This window comes from Oryx dammah, unplaced genomic scaffold (genome assembly GCF_014754425.2).
Source record: "Oryx dammah isolate SB20612 unplaced genomic scaffold, SCBI_Odam_1.1 HiC_scaffold_8, whole genome shotgun sequence".
Classification (NCBI taxonomy): domain Eukaryota; kingdom Metazoa; phylum Chordata; class Mammalia; order Artiodactyla; family Bovidae; genus Oryx; species Oryx dammah.
In genome coordinates this window covers 18,347,446-18,360,920 of record NW_024070192.1, presented here as the reverse complement: position 1 = coordinate 18,360,920, position 13,475 = coordinate 18,347,446, and the positions used below count along the sequence as shown (strand labels likewise).

General features: G+C 54.7%; 2 protein-coding genes across 4 annotated transcripts in view; one reads left to right on the top strand and one right to left on the bottom strand.

Moving 5' to 3' along the window:
• The first annotated feature begins 5,348 nt into the window (after positions 1 to 5,348).
• Positions 5,349 to 12,462, top strand: GRN (granulin precursor). 3 transcript variants are annotated; one of them, XM_040245149.1, is made up of 14 exons: positions 5,404 to 5,452; positions 5,656 to 5,732; positions 8,184 to 8,328; positions 8,446 to 8,571; positions 8,689 to 8,773; positions 9,463 to 9,575; positions 9,674 to 9,809; positions 9,925 to 10,019; positions 10,257 to 10,380; positions 10,653 to 10,750; positions 10,842 to 11,087; positions 11,324 to 11,557; positions 11,660 to 11,890; positions 11,980 to 12,462. In XM_040245149.1, exons 3-14 carry the CDS (start codon positions 8,191 to 8,193, stop codon positions 12,115 to 12,117), a joined length of 1,764 nt encoding a protein of 587 aa, XP_040101083.1. In that variant the 5' UTR covers positions 5,404 to 5,452; positions 5,656 to 5,732; positions 8,184 to 8,190; the 3' UTR covers positions 12,118 to 12,462. The 3 variants fall into 3 exon arrangements, with proteins under 3 accessions (XP_040101082.1, XP_040101083.1, XP_040101084.1); XM_040245148.1 differs by lacking the exon at positions 5,656 to 5,732 and having other exon boundaries at positions 5,349 to 5,452; XM_040245150.1 differs by lacking the exons at positions 5,404 to 5,452; positions 5,656 to 5,732 and adding an exon at positions 6,865 to 7,052.
• A 105-nt stretch (positions 12,463 to 12,567) lies between these two features.
• FAM171A2 (family with sequence similarity 171 member A2) overlaps positions 12,568 to 13,475 on the bottom strand; it is a 10,489-nt gene continuing 9,581 nt past the window's right edge. Inside the window, exon 9 of the mRNA XM_040245151.1 lies at positions 12,568 to 13,443. Within this exon, the coding sequence (XP_040101085.1) occupies positions 13,103 to 13,443 (341 nt within the window). The 3' untranslated portion in view covers positions 12,568 to 13,102. The remainder of the gene's footprint in view (positions 13,444 to 13,475) is intronic.

The following is a 13,475-nucleotide window of genomic DNA, read 5'->3' as shown; positions in this document are numbered from 1 at the left end:
GTTTGATCCCTGAACTGGGAAGATCCCAAATGCAGTGGAGCAACTAAGCCTGTGTGCCACAACTACTGAGTCTCTGCTCTCGAGCCCTGGAGCCGAAACTACAAAGCTCACGAGCTGCAACCACCAAAGCCTGTGTGCCCAAGTGCCTTGCTCCACAAGAAGAGAAGCCACCACAATGAGAAGCCTGCGCATTGTAACTAGAGAATTGTCTCTGATCTCTGTAACCTGCAGACCTAGCACAGCCCAAAATAAATAAAGTATTTTTTTAAACATTGGCTATATCTTCTATGTTGTACAGTATATCCTTGTAGATTATTTTATGTGTAGTAGTTAGTACCTCTTAATCCCCTATATTGTCCTTTCCCTTTTCCTCTCCCCACTGATGACCACTCAGTTGTTCTCTGTATCTGTGAATCGATTGTGTGACGACTAGATTTGTATGTCAACATGGCAGGTGTTTCAGATGAGATTAGCATCTAAATTGGGCTTCCCTTGTGGCTCAGTTGGTAAAGAATCTGCCTGCAATGTGGGAGACCTGGGTTCGATCCCTGGGTTGGGCGGATCCCCTGGAGAAGGGAAAGGCTACCCACTCCCATATTCTGGCCTGGAGAATTCCATGGACTGTATAGTTCAAGGGGTCATAAAAAGTTGGACATGACTGAGCGATTTTCACTTTCAACATCTAAATCACTGTATTTTGGCTTTAGCAAATTGCCCTCCATAATGTGGGTGGGTCTCATCCAGTCAGGTCAAGGTCTGAATTGAACAAAAAGACTGTCCCCTCCTGGCAAGAGGAATTTCTCCAGCAACTGTCTTCAGACTTCCTCTGCTCCATCGGCTCTTCTGAATCTCCAGTCTGCTGGTTCACACTGCGGATTTTGGACTCCTCTTGCCTGGAAAACCCCATGGACGGAGGAGCCTGGTAGGCTGCAGTCCATGGGGTCGCTAGGAGTTGGACATGACTGAGCGACTTCACTTTCACTTTTCCCTTTCATGCATTGGAGAAGGAAATGGCAACCCACTCCAGTGTTCTTGCCTGGAGAATCTCAGGGACGGGGGAGCCTGGTGGGCTGCCGTCTCTGGGGTCACACAGAGTTGGAAACGACTGAAGTGACTTAGCAGTAGCAGCTTCCTGAACCATGTGAGCCAGTTCCTTTTAATAAATCTTTTTCTATACACGCATCAACTGGTTCTGTTTCTTTGGAGAACCCTGACTAACACGGATAAGAACAGGCATTTCACAGAAGAAATATACGTGCAGAATAAACATATATAAAAATGCTCAGCTTCCCTAGAGATCAAGGAGATGCAGATAAAACCACCATGAAATATCTTCCGTCATTAGACTGGCAAAATTTTTTTGATTTCCTGGGTCAGGAAGATCCCCTGAAGGAGGGGATGGCAACCTACTCCAGTATTCTTGCCTGGAGAATCCCATCGACAGAGGAGCCTGGTGGGCTACAGTCCATAGGGTCGCAAAGAGAAGGACAAGCCTGAAGTGACTTAGAACACCACACACACACATCCAATGTTAGCGAGTATATGGGGAAAAAGTTCCTCCAAATACTGAGCCTAGGAGTGTAAACTGGAAAAATGTTGAGGCAATTGGGCATAAACATTTCAAATGTGCATACTCAGGTAGCCAGCAACGTTAAGTTAACATTCCTAAAAATGTTAGTTTTAGGAATTTAACGCCCATATGTGTACTCAGACCCATGTTCAGAAATATTCGTTGTATAATTATTTGTAACCTCAAAAATTGGAAACACATAAAAGTCCAGAATGACACTGGTTAAGGGAATTCCTTGGTAGTCCAGTGGTTAAAACTCTGTGTTTCCATTGCAGGGAGCATGGGTTTGATCCTGATTGGGAAACTAAGTTCCCACAAGCCACATGGCGTGGCCAAAAAAATTTAAAAAAGAGAGACTAGTTAAATAAACATGTAACACCTATAGTGTGGAATACTTGGCAATTGTCAGAAAGAAACCGATAAATAAGTCAAAAGACATCCCATGTTCATGGGCAGGAAGACTTAATAACAATATTGTTAAGATGGTAATATACCCCAAATACAGTGCATTCTCTGTCAAAATCTCAGCTGTCTTTGCAGAAACAGATTCTAAAATCCACATAGAAATTCAGGGGGCTTAGAATAGCCAAGACAGTCTTGAAAAAGAAGTTAGAGAACTCCTATTTCTCCTCATTTCAAAATTTGCTACAAAGCTATAGTAATTAAGACAGTGTAATACTGACCTTAAGGATGGACATATACATCAATACAATGGAACTGATTGTCTAGAGTCCATTCCTCATATTTACAGCCAGTTGATTCTATCAAAATAAAAAATCAAAAGGCCTGACCAAAGGAGCCTGGGAGGAGTGAGGGAATAGGGCAAAAAGGGATGGACCTTTTGATATCAAATCTTTCTGGGACTCTGGAAGTTTTTTCTTCTTCTCAGTCTTCCCTGTTCACAAAATGATGCTTCCTCCTTAAAAGCAAAAAGCAGAGGGAGAGAGATTCCTGACTTGGGAGGTATAAGGACATGCGTATTTGTTGAGGAATGTGGGAGAGACTTTTTTTCAGTCTTTGGGAGAACTGTACCCTCTCCACTGAAGTGGAGGTTCGCTGCATCCATTTTGACGAGACCTTTAGTAAAGATACTTTAAGTAAATACCTTATGTTTCTTTGCCACAGTAATCAAAGTAACTACACATGATTAAAATTTTCCTAACTGCTCAGGCTCGTACCTTAACTATTAATTACCATTCTTTAAGAGCAGCAGTAAGATCCACTGAGTAGAGCAGGACTGTTTGTCCCTAAACTCAATGTCCCCAGGACATTTGGCTTCTAAGTTCTTCAGTCTGCTTTTTGTACTTTTTCCTATTGAATGCTTTTAATCCTTGCTAAACTGCAAGTGACTGCTTCTAAAAAACTTCAACGCATAAATCCCCTGATCTTTCAGTAATCTACCAATGCTCAGAAGTCAGGTGACAGCATTTATTAAAAGTATATAAAATAAAAGAGGCGCTGCATGAGGGACACCTAGTGCTTTCATAGAGAACATTTATGATCCTTCAGAGAGGGTTTCTTAGCCTCAGCACACCTGACATTTTGGGCAGAATAATCTTTGTTGTTTTTCCTTGGTGGCTTAGATGGTAAAGAATCTGCCTGCAATGCAGGAGACCTGGGTTCGATCCCTGGGTTGGGAAGATCCGCTGGAGAAGGGCATGGCAACCCACTCCAGTATTCTTGCCTGGAAAATCCCATGGACAGAGGAGCCTGGGGGGCCACAGTCCATGGGGTCACAAATAGTCGGACACAACTGAGCACCTAACACTTTCAGTCCTTGTTGTGGGGGCCATCGTGTGCACTGTAGGCTGTTCAGCAACATCCCTGTCTCCTGCCCACTAGATGCCAGTAGCATCTTCCCGAAATTGTGACAATTTAGAATGTCTCCAAACACTGCTTAATGTCCCTAGTGGGCAAATCACTCTGTTATGGATTTTGTGATATTTGTTTCAGTCATTCTAGGTTTCTTCTTTTTTCCTCTTTGTGTATTTTTTTTCCTGGTTCTGTGTAGTCATGATTATAGGTTCATTTATTGATTTGCCAAACATTGCATGGTATTTGTGTATCTGTGCTTGCTGTGTCCGTAGAAGCATATGGATGTATGAGACAGGGAATAAACATAGAGTCACCAGTATGCAGAATAGTCCTGATTCTCAGCAGGAGCCTTATCCACCTTTTGGACCCTCTGTGGGCCCAGGCTGAGCACTGCTGTCACATGGTTCCTCAACTCTGCCACTTCTTCCCTACACGGACTCCCGCCACCCCTGAGTTTGCCTATTTGTCCCCAACCCCAGCCTCACCCCCACCCCAAGCTCTCTGCTTAACCTACAGTGCTTCCCATCCACTTGGCAACCAAACACTGCCCTTCCTCCAAGATCCGGCTTCAGGCTTCCTCTAGTATCTCCTGGTACATCTCCCATCACCCACCTCTGCCTGGGCCAGGCCCCATAAAGGGCACCAAGCAGTCTAGCTCCTGCTACTGGTGTATCTGTTCTGTGTGGTTTATTTTCTCTCCCTCACTGGCTTCCTTGGTGGCTAAGATGGTAAAGAATCTGCCTGCAAAGTGCAAGACACGGGTTTGATCCCTGGGTTGAGAAGATTCACTAGAGAAGGAAATGGCTACCCACTCCAGTATTTTTTCCTGGAGAATTACATGGACAGAAGAGCCTAGAAAGCTACAGTCCGTGGGGTCGCAAAAAGTCGGACACAACTGAGGGACTAACACTTTCACTTTGGGGCTTCCCTGGTGGCTCCGTGGTAAAGAATCTGCTTGCAATGCAGGAGATCCAGGAGACTGCGGTTTCATCCCTGGAGAAGGGAATGGCAATCCACTCCTATATTCTTGCCTGGAAATTTTCACGGACAGAGGAGACTTGTGGGCTATATAGTTCATGGGGTCGCAGAGTCGGACACGACTTCGAGAACACACGCTCGCGCACGCGCGCGCGCACATCAACAAGTCAATTCCTGAAAGGTAAGGGCTTGACTGAAACTAAGGAGCTACTTCCGGTATGCACCCACACCCACAGTCAGCCCAGCCGGGTGCCACACACCCAGCAACTCCACAAGTCCACTCCACTGAACCTGGCATTCAATCCCCGCCCAAGGCTGCCCTTCCATCTGGTTTTCTAATGCTTTTCCCAATACCCTCTGTCTAGCTACTTCTCCAACCCCTCTCCACTTGCCACTTAAAATCCTCCCAGACTCAGCTTCAAAAAGTGCCCCCAAGGTGGCACTTTTTTCCTGCTCAGATCTAACCAACTACTTCTTCTCTACACACACCTGGAGTACCTGGAACACGATTCTCCAACCCCCTCCCCATCCCCTGCTGTGAGCACCTTGAGGAAAGGACCTGAGGTCTGTTTATCCTTGCCCTCACAACTCTCCTTCAGTCCCCTTTGGGGCCCGGCTGCCGAGCATTAAATCTGCACGGGATGGACAGAATAGAGACAGGATGCACAAATGTTCTAAATCCAAGAGACACCCCTTAAACGCTCTTGAACGCACCCACTAAGGGACAGATCTCTTGGCTCTCAATGTCCCCGGAAAGGAGCTGACTCTCGGGATGGGTTAACAGAAGGCTGCGGGCACCCGCAAGCAGGCTGAGCCGTCCCAGGGCGTCACATGATTCTCCAATCACATGATCCCTAGAAATGGGGGGTTGGGGAGAGAGAGAAAGGAGGGAGGGGAGTGAATTGAGTAGGAAAAGAAACACAGGATCCCAGGTTGGCCCCGCCTTTACGTCGACGAGTAGCCAATGGGAGTGCGACATTCCGGACACCTGACCAATGGAAATTGAAGTGGGTGGGCCGTCGAGCCGAGTGGCCCAAGTGGATGAGCTGCCTGACCGCTGCTACCCAGCGATCGCGGACCCCGACGCAGGTAAGGTGGGTGGACTTCGCTTGCTCCTTCCTAGGGGCCCAGCCTGGGGGACGTGGGAGATGGGGATCCTCTGGAGTTTCAGCGGGGATACAAAAAAAAATTCTCTTATAGAAACTCCGATGCATTGGAGGGAGTTTTATGGGTGGTGGGAGTAAACAGTAATTGCAGTGACCCCCATTAGAAGGGGCTCTCTCTCTCTCCAGCACCCCTGGAAGCTGCAGCCCCTTCTCCCAAAGCAGAGATCACTCTGTTCTTGAGTCGACTCCGCCCCCGTCGGCAGGTGCTGGTAGTGGTGCTGGTGGGCAGTCCCCGCTGCGCCTGGCAGCAAGCGAGGCGCCCGCCCCTGGCCCCCGAGCTCAGAGGGCTGGGAGTGGGGCTTGTGACCCTGGTCTCCTCAAAGACAGTAGGGACTTGGGAGTGGTGATTGAACCCCTGGGTTGTGTCTGACTCTGTTTAACTTCCTCTCGTGGGGCTAACTTCCGCCTCCCCCGGCCACTTTTTCTTGCTCTCTCCGCTGTTGGGTTGGCTCACCTTTTGGGAAATTTTTCTCCTGGCACTCGAAGTGGGGGGCTGCCACCTAGTGGAAGATGATGGAGCTGGGGACTTGAAGAGACAGTGTCCTCCCTCTCTGTAGTGGCAGTGTCGGGTTGGGGTGAGAGGTCACCACTTGGAACCCTACTGAGATGAACTGGGTTCCCTCTTCCCCATTCTGGTTCTGAGTGTGTGTGCGCGCGTGTGCATACATGTGTATTCAGTAGAAGCGTACACTACTTCTAAACCCCAGGATACCCAGGAAGAAGGATATACCTAAATGAATCACTAGGGTCCTGAGTAGTCAGAGATGTGTGCAGACAGGCATTCCTTCTGGCCAGGGCAGCCCAGCAAGTCTGCGGAGGGTTATGGTTGGACTCCTAAAAAGCAGGGCGGCCAGCTCCCAGGGAGCTGTGGGCATTGGGGAAGAGAGTGAAAGGGGCCAAGGTCCAGGACCAGTCTTCTTCAGCCTCACCTGTACAGGAGATAGCCTCCTGGGGATGGTCTTTGAGTTGGAGAGAGGGCAGTGAGGAAAGCCAGGTGAGGGAGAGAGGATGTGAGTGACCCTGTGTGTGCTATTCCCTGCCACACAAAGGGTGCAGTGTCCACCCATAGACTCACTGAGAACTGAGGCCTAAAGACAGGAAGCAACTTCTGAGGCCTTCATTCTAGCACTCACGTGCAGTATCCAGGCAGCCCCTGTACCCCACATTTCTGTCTGGGTCCAGTCCACTTGCCCAGAGAAACGTTTCTATCCCTCTTCTCTGCTTGGACACCAGGCCTCTATCCTCCTTGGGTTTGGGGTTCCAGTCCCAGGCACTGTCCATGGTACCGCTTGTGAACCCAGGTCCAGTATACTCTGGAGCCATCAGAGCCTGTCATCTCTATGTTTTGATATATGACATGGGCGGGTTACTTCCTATCTCTGAGCCTCAGTTTCCTCCTTAGAAAAGTAAAGGTAATAATTCCTACTTTGGATGGTTGTTACAGAAAAAAAAAATATGTAAAATGTTGTCACTGGCTTCTAAAAGGTTCAGCACACATGACTGATTTGGCCCCTCTTGACAGGGTAAGATCTTCTGGGCCTCCCGCATTGAACTAGCAGGACTGGCTGAGCTTGGGGGAAGAGTTGTTCAGGAAGTGAAAGGCCACTCCCCTTCAGAGAATGAGGCTTGCTTCCTTCTGCTGATGCAGATGGCAGCCTGGTGGGCACACATGGGCTCTCTACATGCAGCTGGGTTTCTGCTCCAGGATAGGGAGAGGTGGAGGGGAAGGGTGGTGGGTATGTTTGAGGATCCTGAAAGGGCCTGGTGTAGGACTTTCCTGGCAGTCTGGTGGTTAAGACTCCGAGCTCCCAATGTAAGGGGCATGGGTTCAATCCCTGATCAGGGAACTAAGAACCAACATGCTGCATGGACATGGCCCCCCAATTTTTTTAATTAAAAAAATTTAAAAAAGAAAGGGCCTGGTGGTATTGGGGGCCCATGGAGCACAGGTGCCCCAAAGGTTAACCAAGCCTATGCGTCTCCTTTGGATGGGGAGGGGACAGTCAGCGGGCAGGTGGTGGCTGGCCTTTGGGGAAGGCAGCCCAGACTCCGTCAACATCATACTTCCTTTTTCACAACTTTCTCAACCCCGTGGTTGATCATGTCATCATGTGACCTCCCCTCCCCTGCCAACAGGCCTTAGCAGAGGGCAGGTGTGAACACAGCGTTGGGTGAAGAGGCAGCTGGAGGCACTGGCTCGGGAAGTGAAACCCTGGCTTTCCTTCAAGGGGAGACTTCAGTTCTTTCTTCCTAGGGCAACTGATGTCTTTCCCACCCCCATGGAGGTGGCTTACGTCCCCACAGCTCAGGCCCACAAAACCCACAGATCTTCCGGACTCTCACATACCCACATCTACACACTCAGCCACAGAGATTCAACTGTTAGGCCATGCACTGGGGACACAGATTCACACACATACTCATGCCAGCACTCATGTTCATGGACGTACACTCGTTGGTGCACGTGTGACCCCTACACAGGACACATGTAGGAAGCTGAGCCTCAAGCCCCGCATCTTTCTTCTTGCCCAGACAGGCTGTTGTTGTGGAGGGTCAGATGGTCCTGGGCCTTCGGCAGGGGGCAGTGACTGGTCCCAGAATCAAGGGTGGCCTCAGCTTAAGCCAGTTGCCAAATGCCTCTTGGCATTTTGCAGGTGGACCATGTGGATGTTGGTGAGCTGGGTGGCCTTAGTGACAGGGCTGGTGGCTGGAACACAGTGCCCAGACGGTCAGCTCTGCCCTGTGGCCTGCTGCCTGGACCCGAATGGAGCCACCTACAGCTGCTGCAGTCCCATTCCGGTGAGTGCCCTACGGCCCAGGCAACGAGCTGGCAGCCTGGGATCGGGCCTCTTGGATTGGCCATAGGAGTGGTCCAGGCTCAGGTCCTTCAGTTTATCTCCTCGTCTTGCTTCCCAGGACCAGAGGCCATCTGTGCTGAGCCAGCATCTGGGCCGACCCTGCCAGGCCGATGGCCACTGCGCTCCTGGCTACTCCTGCATCCTCACTGTCTCGGGGACCTCCAGCTGCTGCCCGTTCCCAGAGGTGAGGGTGCCATTAGGTCTGTGGAGAAGCTTGGGTCTGCATTTACACTTTTCCTGCACTCTCCCACCCTCCCAGGGAAATGGGCCTCGGTAACCAAGACACTTCCGTGTCCCATAGGCTGTGTCATGTGGGGATGGCCGCCACTGTTGCCCCCGCGGCTTCCACTGCAGCGCTGACGGGCGGTCCTGCTTCCAAAGATCAGGTGCGGCAGAGGTGGAGGTGGAGGGCAGGGAGGTGGGAGCAGAAGAATCTGGAGCATCCAGGAGCCCAGCCAGCAGAGTGACCTTGATTCCTGCCTTTGTGCCCTCATTTGTATGACATCTGTACTAAGCAACACCCCCCCACACCCTGCTCTGGACAGAGGGGCGAGGAGGGGTCAGAAGAGAATGCAAGACCCCAGGCCCAGGACCAAGCACTGTGGGGGTGAGGACAGGCCAAGTTGAAATGTTTTTTTTTTTTAAAGAATTTTTTTGATGTGGACCGTTTTTAAAATCTTTATTGAATTTGTTATAATATTGCTTCTGATTTATATTATTTTGGTTTTGCTTGGTTTGAGGCATGTGGGATCTTAGCCCCCTGACCAGGGATCAACCCACACCCCCTGCATTGCAAGGTGAAGTCTTAACCACTGGACTCCAGGGAAGTCCCAAAAGCTGCACTGGTTTAATGCCTACCCAGTCAGTGGATGCCCTTGCCCTGAGGAATATTGCTGGTACAATGACTGGCCTGGGGGACAGTGGGTTAAGAGAGCCGGGGGAGCCCTGAGCCCTAGTGCCAGCCCCTGAATCCTCCTGTAGCTGGGCTGGAAGGCGCTGGTGCCAGCAGCTCCTTGAGTGATGGGGGGAATGACAGTCACTGACTGGGCGGAGTCCTGGGTCATCCTGTCTACAGATGCCAAGCCCCTAGATGCTGTCCAGTGCCCCGACAAACAGTTCCAGTGCCCCGACTCCTCCACGTGCTGCACCATGCCTGATGGCTCCTGGGGATGCTGCCCCATGCCCCAGGTACGACTTTGGGAAGACGGAGGGGGGTGGGGGAAGGCAGTGTGGGCAGAGGAAGGGGTGGAGGGAGCAAAGACAGAATCAGGGGCATCTCCTCTCAGGCTTCTTGCTGTGAAGACAAGATACACTGCTGCCCGCATGGCACGTCCTGTGACCTGGCTCGTGGCCGCTGTCTCTCGGCCATAGGCACCCACCCCCTGGCTAAGAAGATGCCTGCACACAAGACTAAAAGTTCAGGTAAGGAGGTATGAGTCTGGGGTGAAGAAAGACCTTTTCTAACTCCTAGTTGGAGAGAGCTGGAGAGACTGTCCCCTCCACCCTGCCTGCCCCTCACCTTTCTCTTCCCTTCCAGTGATCTTATGCCCAGATGGACAGTCCCAGTGCCCCGATGGTTCTACCTGCTGCAAGCTGCCCACTGGAAAGTATGGCTGCTGCCCGATGCCCAATGTAAGTGAGGGGCTATAGTCAGCTGGACTGTGTGCCCGCAGTCACCTGGCCTGGACTCCCACCTACCTACCCAGCAGTGACTCCAGGGGTTGGGGCTGGCTGGCTGGCAGCTGGGAGCCTGACTGCTCAGGACTCATGCCACCCCCTAGTGGTAGACTTGGGGTAGTGCCTGCTGTCGGCCTGGATGCTCCATGCACCAGGGAGACTGGAAATCCCAAAGACCCTGCCCTCACCCAGGCCATTTGCTGCTCGGACCACCTGCACTGCTGCCCTCAGAACACTGTGTGTGACCTGACCCAGAGTAAGTGCCTCTCCAAGGAGAATGCTATGGACCTCCTCACCAAGCTGCCCGCACACACAGGTACCAGGGGAGACCGCAGACCCCATTCTACCTACACCATGAGGAGTGAACAGATACGGGGCTGGGGACTGATGGCCGCATGCGTGGAGGGCTGAAGCAGGGACAGTCCCCTTCCGTCCACACTGGGCCTCGCCTTAGGATCACTGCCAGGGGTGGCCTGAGCCGTGCCCTCCCTCCTCCGTATCTGGTTCTCGCTGTGGAGCTGGCAGAGGGAGGGCACCCCCGAGGGTCCCCAGTGCCTCTGCTGACCCGCTGCCTCACCTGTCTCACAGTGCAGGATGTCAAGTGCGACTTGGAGGTGAGCTGCCCAGACGACTACACCTGCTGCCGCCTACAGTCCGGGGCCTGGGGCTGCTGCCCTTTTGTGCAGGTACCAAGGAGTGGGGAGTGGCCCGGGCTGAGCAGAGGGCAGCCGCCAGCCAGTCCCCTCAGGCCCACCGTCCCCTCTCCCGCCACCCTAGGCCGTGTGCTGTGAGGACCACGTGCACTGCTGCCCGTCCGGGTTTAGGTGTGACACAGAGAAGGGTGTGTGTGAACAGGGGACCCGCCGGGTGCCGTGGATGGAGAAAGCCCCAGCCCGCCTCAGCCTGCCGGACCCCGGAGCCGTGGAGGGGGATGTCCCCTGTGATAACGTCACCAGCTGTCCTTCCTCCACTACCTGCTGTCGACTCACGTCTGGGGAGTGGGGCTGCTGTCCTGCCCCAGAGGTGCCTGGGGAGGGGGATGATTTGGGGGAGGGGGGCAGTGTCCTGGCCTGGGCACATGGCCAGGCTCCTGTTGCCTTGCTCTTCTGCCTTCTGCCCAGCCCACGGGGGACCCCAGCTCAGTCACAGTCATGCCCAGCTGGAGGAGCCGAGCAGGAGAGGCAGGCTGGGGGCTGCAGGGGCTCAGCGCTCTGGCCCAGAGTAGCTGCCTAAACCACCCTTTTCTGCCACCTCCCCAGGCTGTCTGCTGCTCAGACCACCAGCACTGCTGCCCGAAGGGCTATGCGTGTGTGGCTGGAGGGCACTGTAAGAGGGGGAACCAGGTGGTGACCGGACTGGACAAGGTGCCTGCCCGCAGGGCCTCCCCGTCCCACCCCAGAGACATGGGCTGTGACCAGCACACCAGCTGCCCGGTGGGGCAGACCTGCTGCCCGAGCCTGAGGGGGGCCTGGGCCTGCTGTCAGTTGCCACACGTGAGTACCCACCTGCCCAGTCCTGGTCAGGGCGGAGCCCCGTCTCAGGTGGGAGGGGACGTTAGTGGGGGTGAGAGTGCGAGTTCCCTTTGTGCCCCGCAGGCTGTGTGCTGTGAGGACCGCCAGCACTGCTGCCCGGCTGGCTACACCTGCAACGTGAAGGCCCGATCCTGTGAGAAGGAGGTGGACCCTGCGCAGCCTGCCCTCCGCCTGGCCAGCGGCCCCCTTGTGGGCATGGGGAACGTGGAATGTGGGGCGGGGCACTTCTGCCGTGATAACCAGACCTGCTGCCCAGACAGCCGAGGGGGCTGGGCCTGCTGCCCCTACCGCCAGGTCAGTGCCACCCCCCACCCAGGGGCTGGGTAAAGGCCTGGGCCGGGTCCTGCCACGTCCAACTCTCGGCCCCTACTCTGACCATCAAGGGCACCTGTTGTGGGGACAGGCGTCACTGCTGTCCCAGTGGCTTCCGCTGCGGAGCCAAGGGGACCAAGTGCTTCCGTCGGGAGGCCCTGCGCTGGGACGTTCCTTGGAGGGACCCAACACCAAGACAGCTGCTGTGAGGAGGGCCTGAGGGCTGAAGCCACTTGGCAGCCCTCAGGACCCTGCTCAGAGGGTCCCCACTGCTCAGGCCTCCCCAGCACCTCTCCCCCACCACATTCTCCCAGACCCCCTTCTGAATCCCCCATCACCCTGGGAGGTGGGGCCTCAATCTAAGGCTTCCCCTATGCCAAGGTGAGGGGGGCTGTGGCAAAAGCCACGTTTCAAGCTGCCATCCCCTCCCCCAGTTTCTGTCAACCCTGTGGCCAGGTGCTTTTCCTATCCACGGGTGTGTGTGTGTGTGTGTGTGTGTGTGTGTGCGTGCACGCGCGTATGCGTGCTGCAATAAAGTTTGTACACTTTCTTAACAGTGTCTGATTTGGCCACTCTGCCTGCCCTCCCCAGGGGCCCCTGAGCCAGGGTCCCCATCCAGTGGCCACCTTCCCCGACCCCCACAGAAAGACACACAGCAGTTCATCTCACCAGTTTTATAGTTGCTGTTGCCCACAGAGATCCCATCACATTACTCCCTAGTGCCCGGAGCCGCCCCAGCCTCCAGCCCTGTGACATCGCAGCCCAGCGTTGGGCTAGTCAACAAGCAGCACCCCCTCCCCTCCCAGGGGTCCGCTAGAACGCCCCCTCCCTTCCCGGCCCTCAGGCTAGCAGCTGAGGCCTCGTTGCCCCTCCTGCTTTCCCACGATAGAGCTTTCTATGTACAGCCACGTTTATACAGGCACTGCTTCCCCCCACCCTGCCCTCCTCCCCAGCACCTCCCATCGAGGTTCTGGTCCCCCCTCCCTCACCTCCCTCTCGGAGGCAGACACGGGTCCCTCCCAAGACATTACCCAGCACATACCACCGGACAGCTCCGCAGGGCCCCGGGCCCCTTTCCAGGCGGGGCTGGGGGCTAAGGGCGAGGGCCCCCGCGGCCCCCGGGAGCGCGCACCCTGGGGGCCGGCCCGGGCGGAGGAGGCGGGGGCCGGCCCGGAGGCGGCGCCAGGCCGGGCACTACTTGACGTTGAACACCATGAGCGGCCGCTCCTCCCGCCGCTGCCACGGGCTCTTCTTGTCGCCCGCTTCGTCGCCCACCTCCGCCCCCAGCTCGTCCTCCGGGCTGGTGAGCGAATCGCGCCGCAATTCGCTGGCGCTGCTGCGAGAACTGTCCCCGCGGCTGCGGCCCCGCCCCCGGGGTACCGTGGCTGCCCGGCCCTCGGGCGCCGCCACCTCGTCCAGCAGCGGCGTCAGCGAGTTGTCCTCCGGGGAGCAGAGGCCCGTGCGGCTCTCGCTGCTGCTCGGTTCCGTGTCCTCGCTGAGCGCCAGGCGTGGGGGCGCCGGCGGGGGCGGTGGCGGCGGCGGCGGGGCGGCGGCCGGGGCGCGCTCC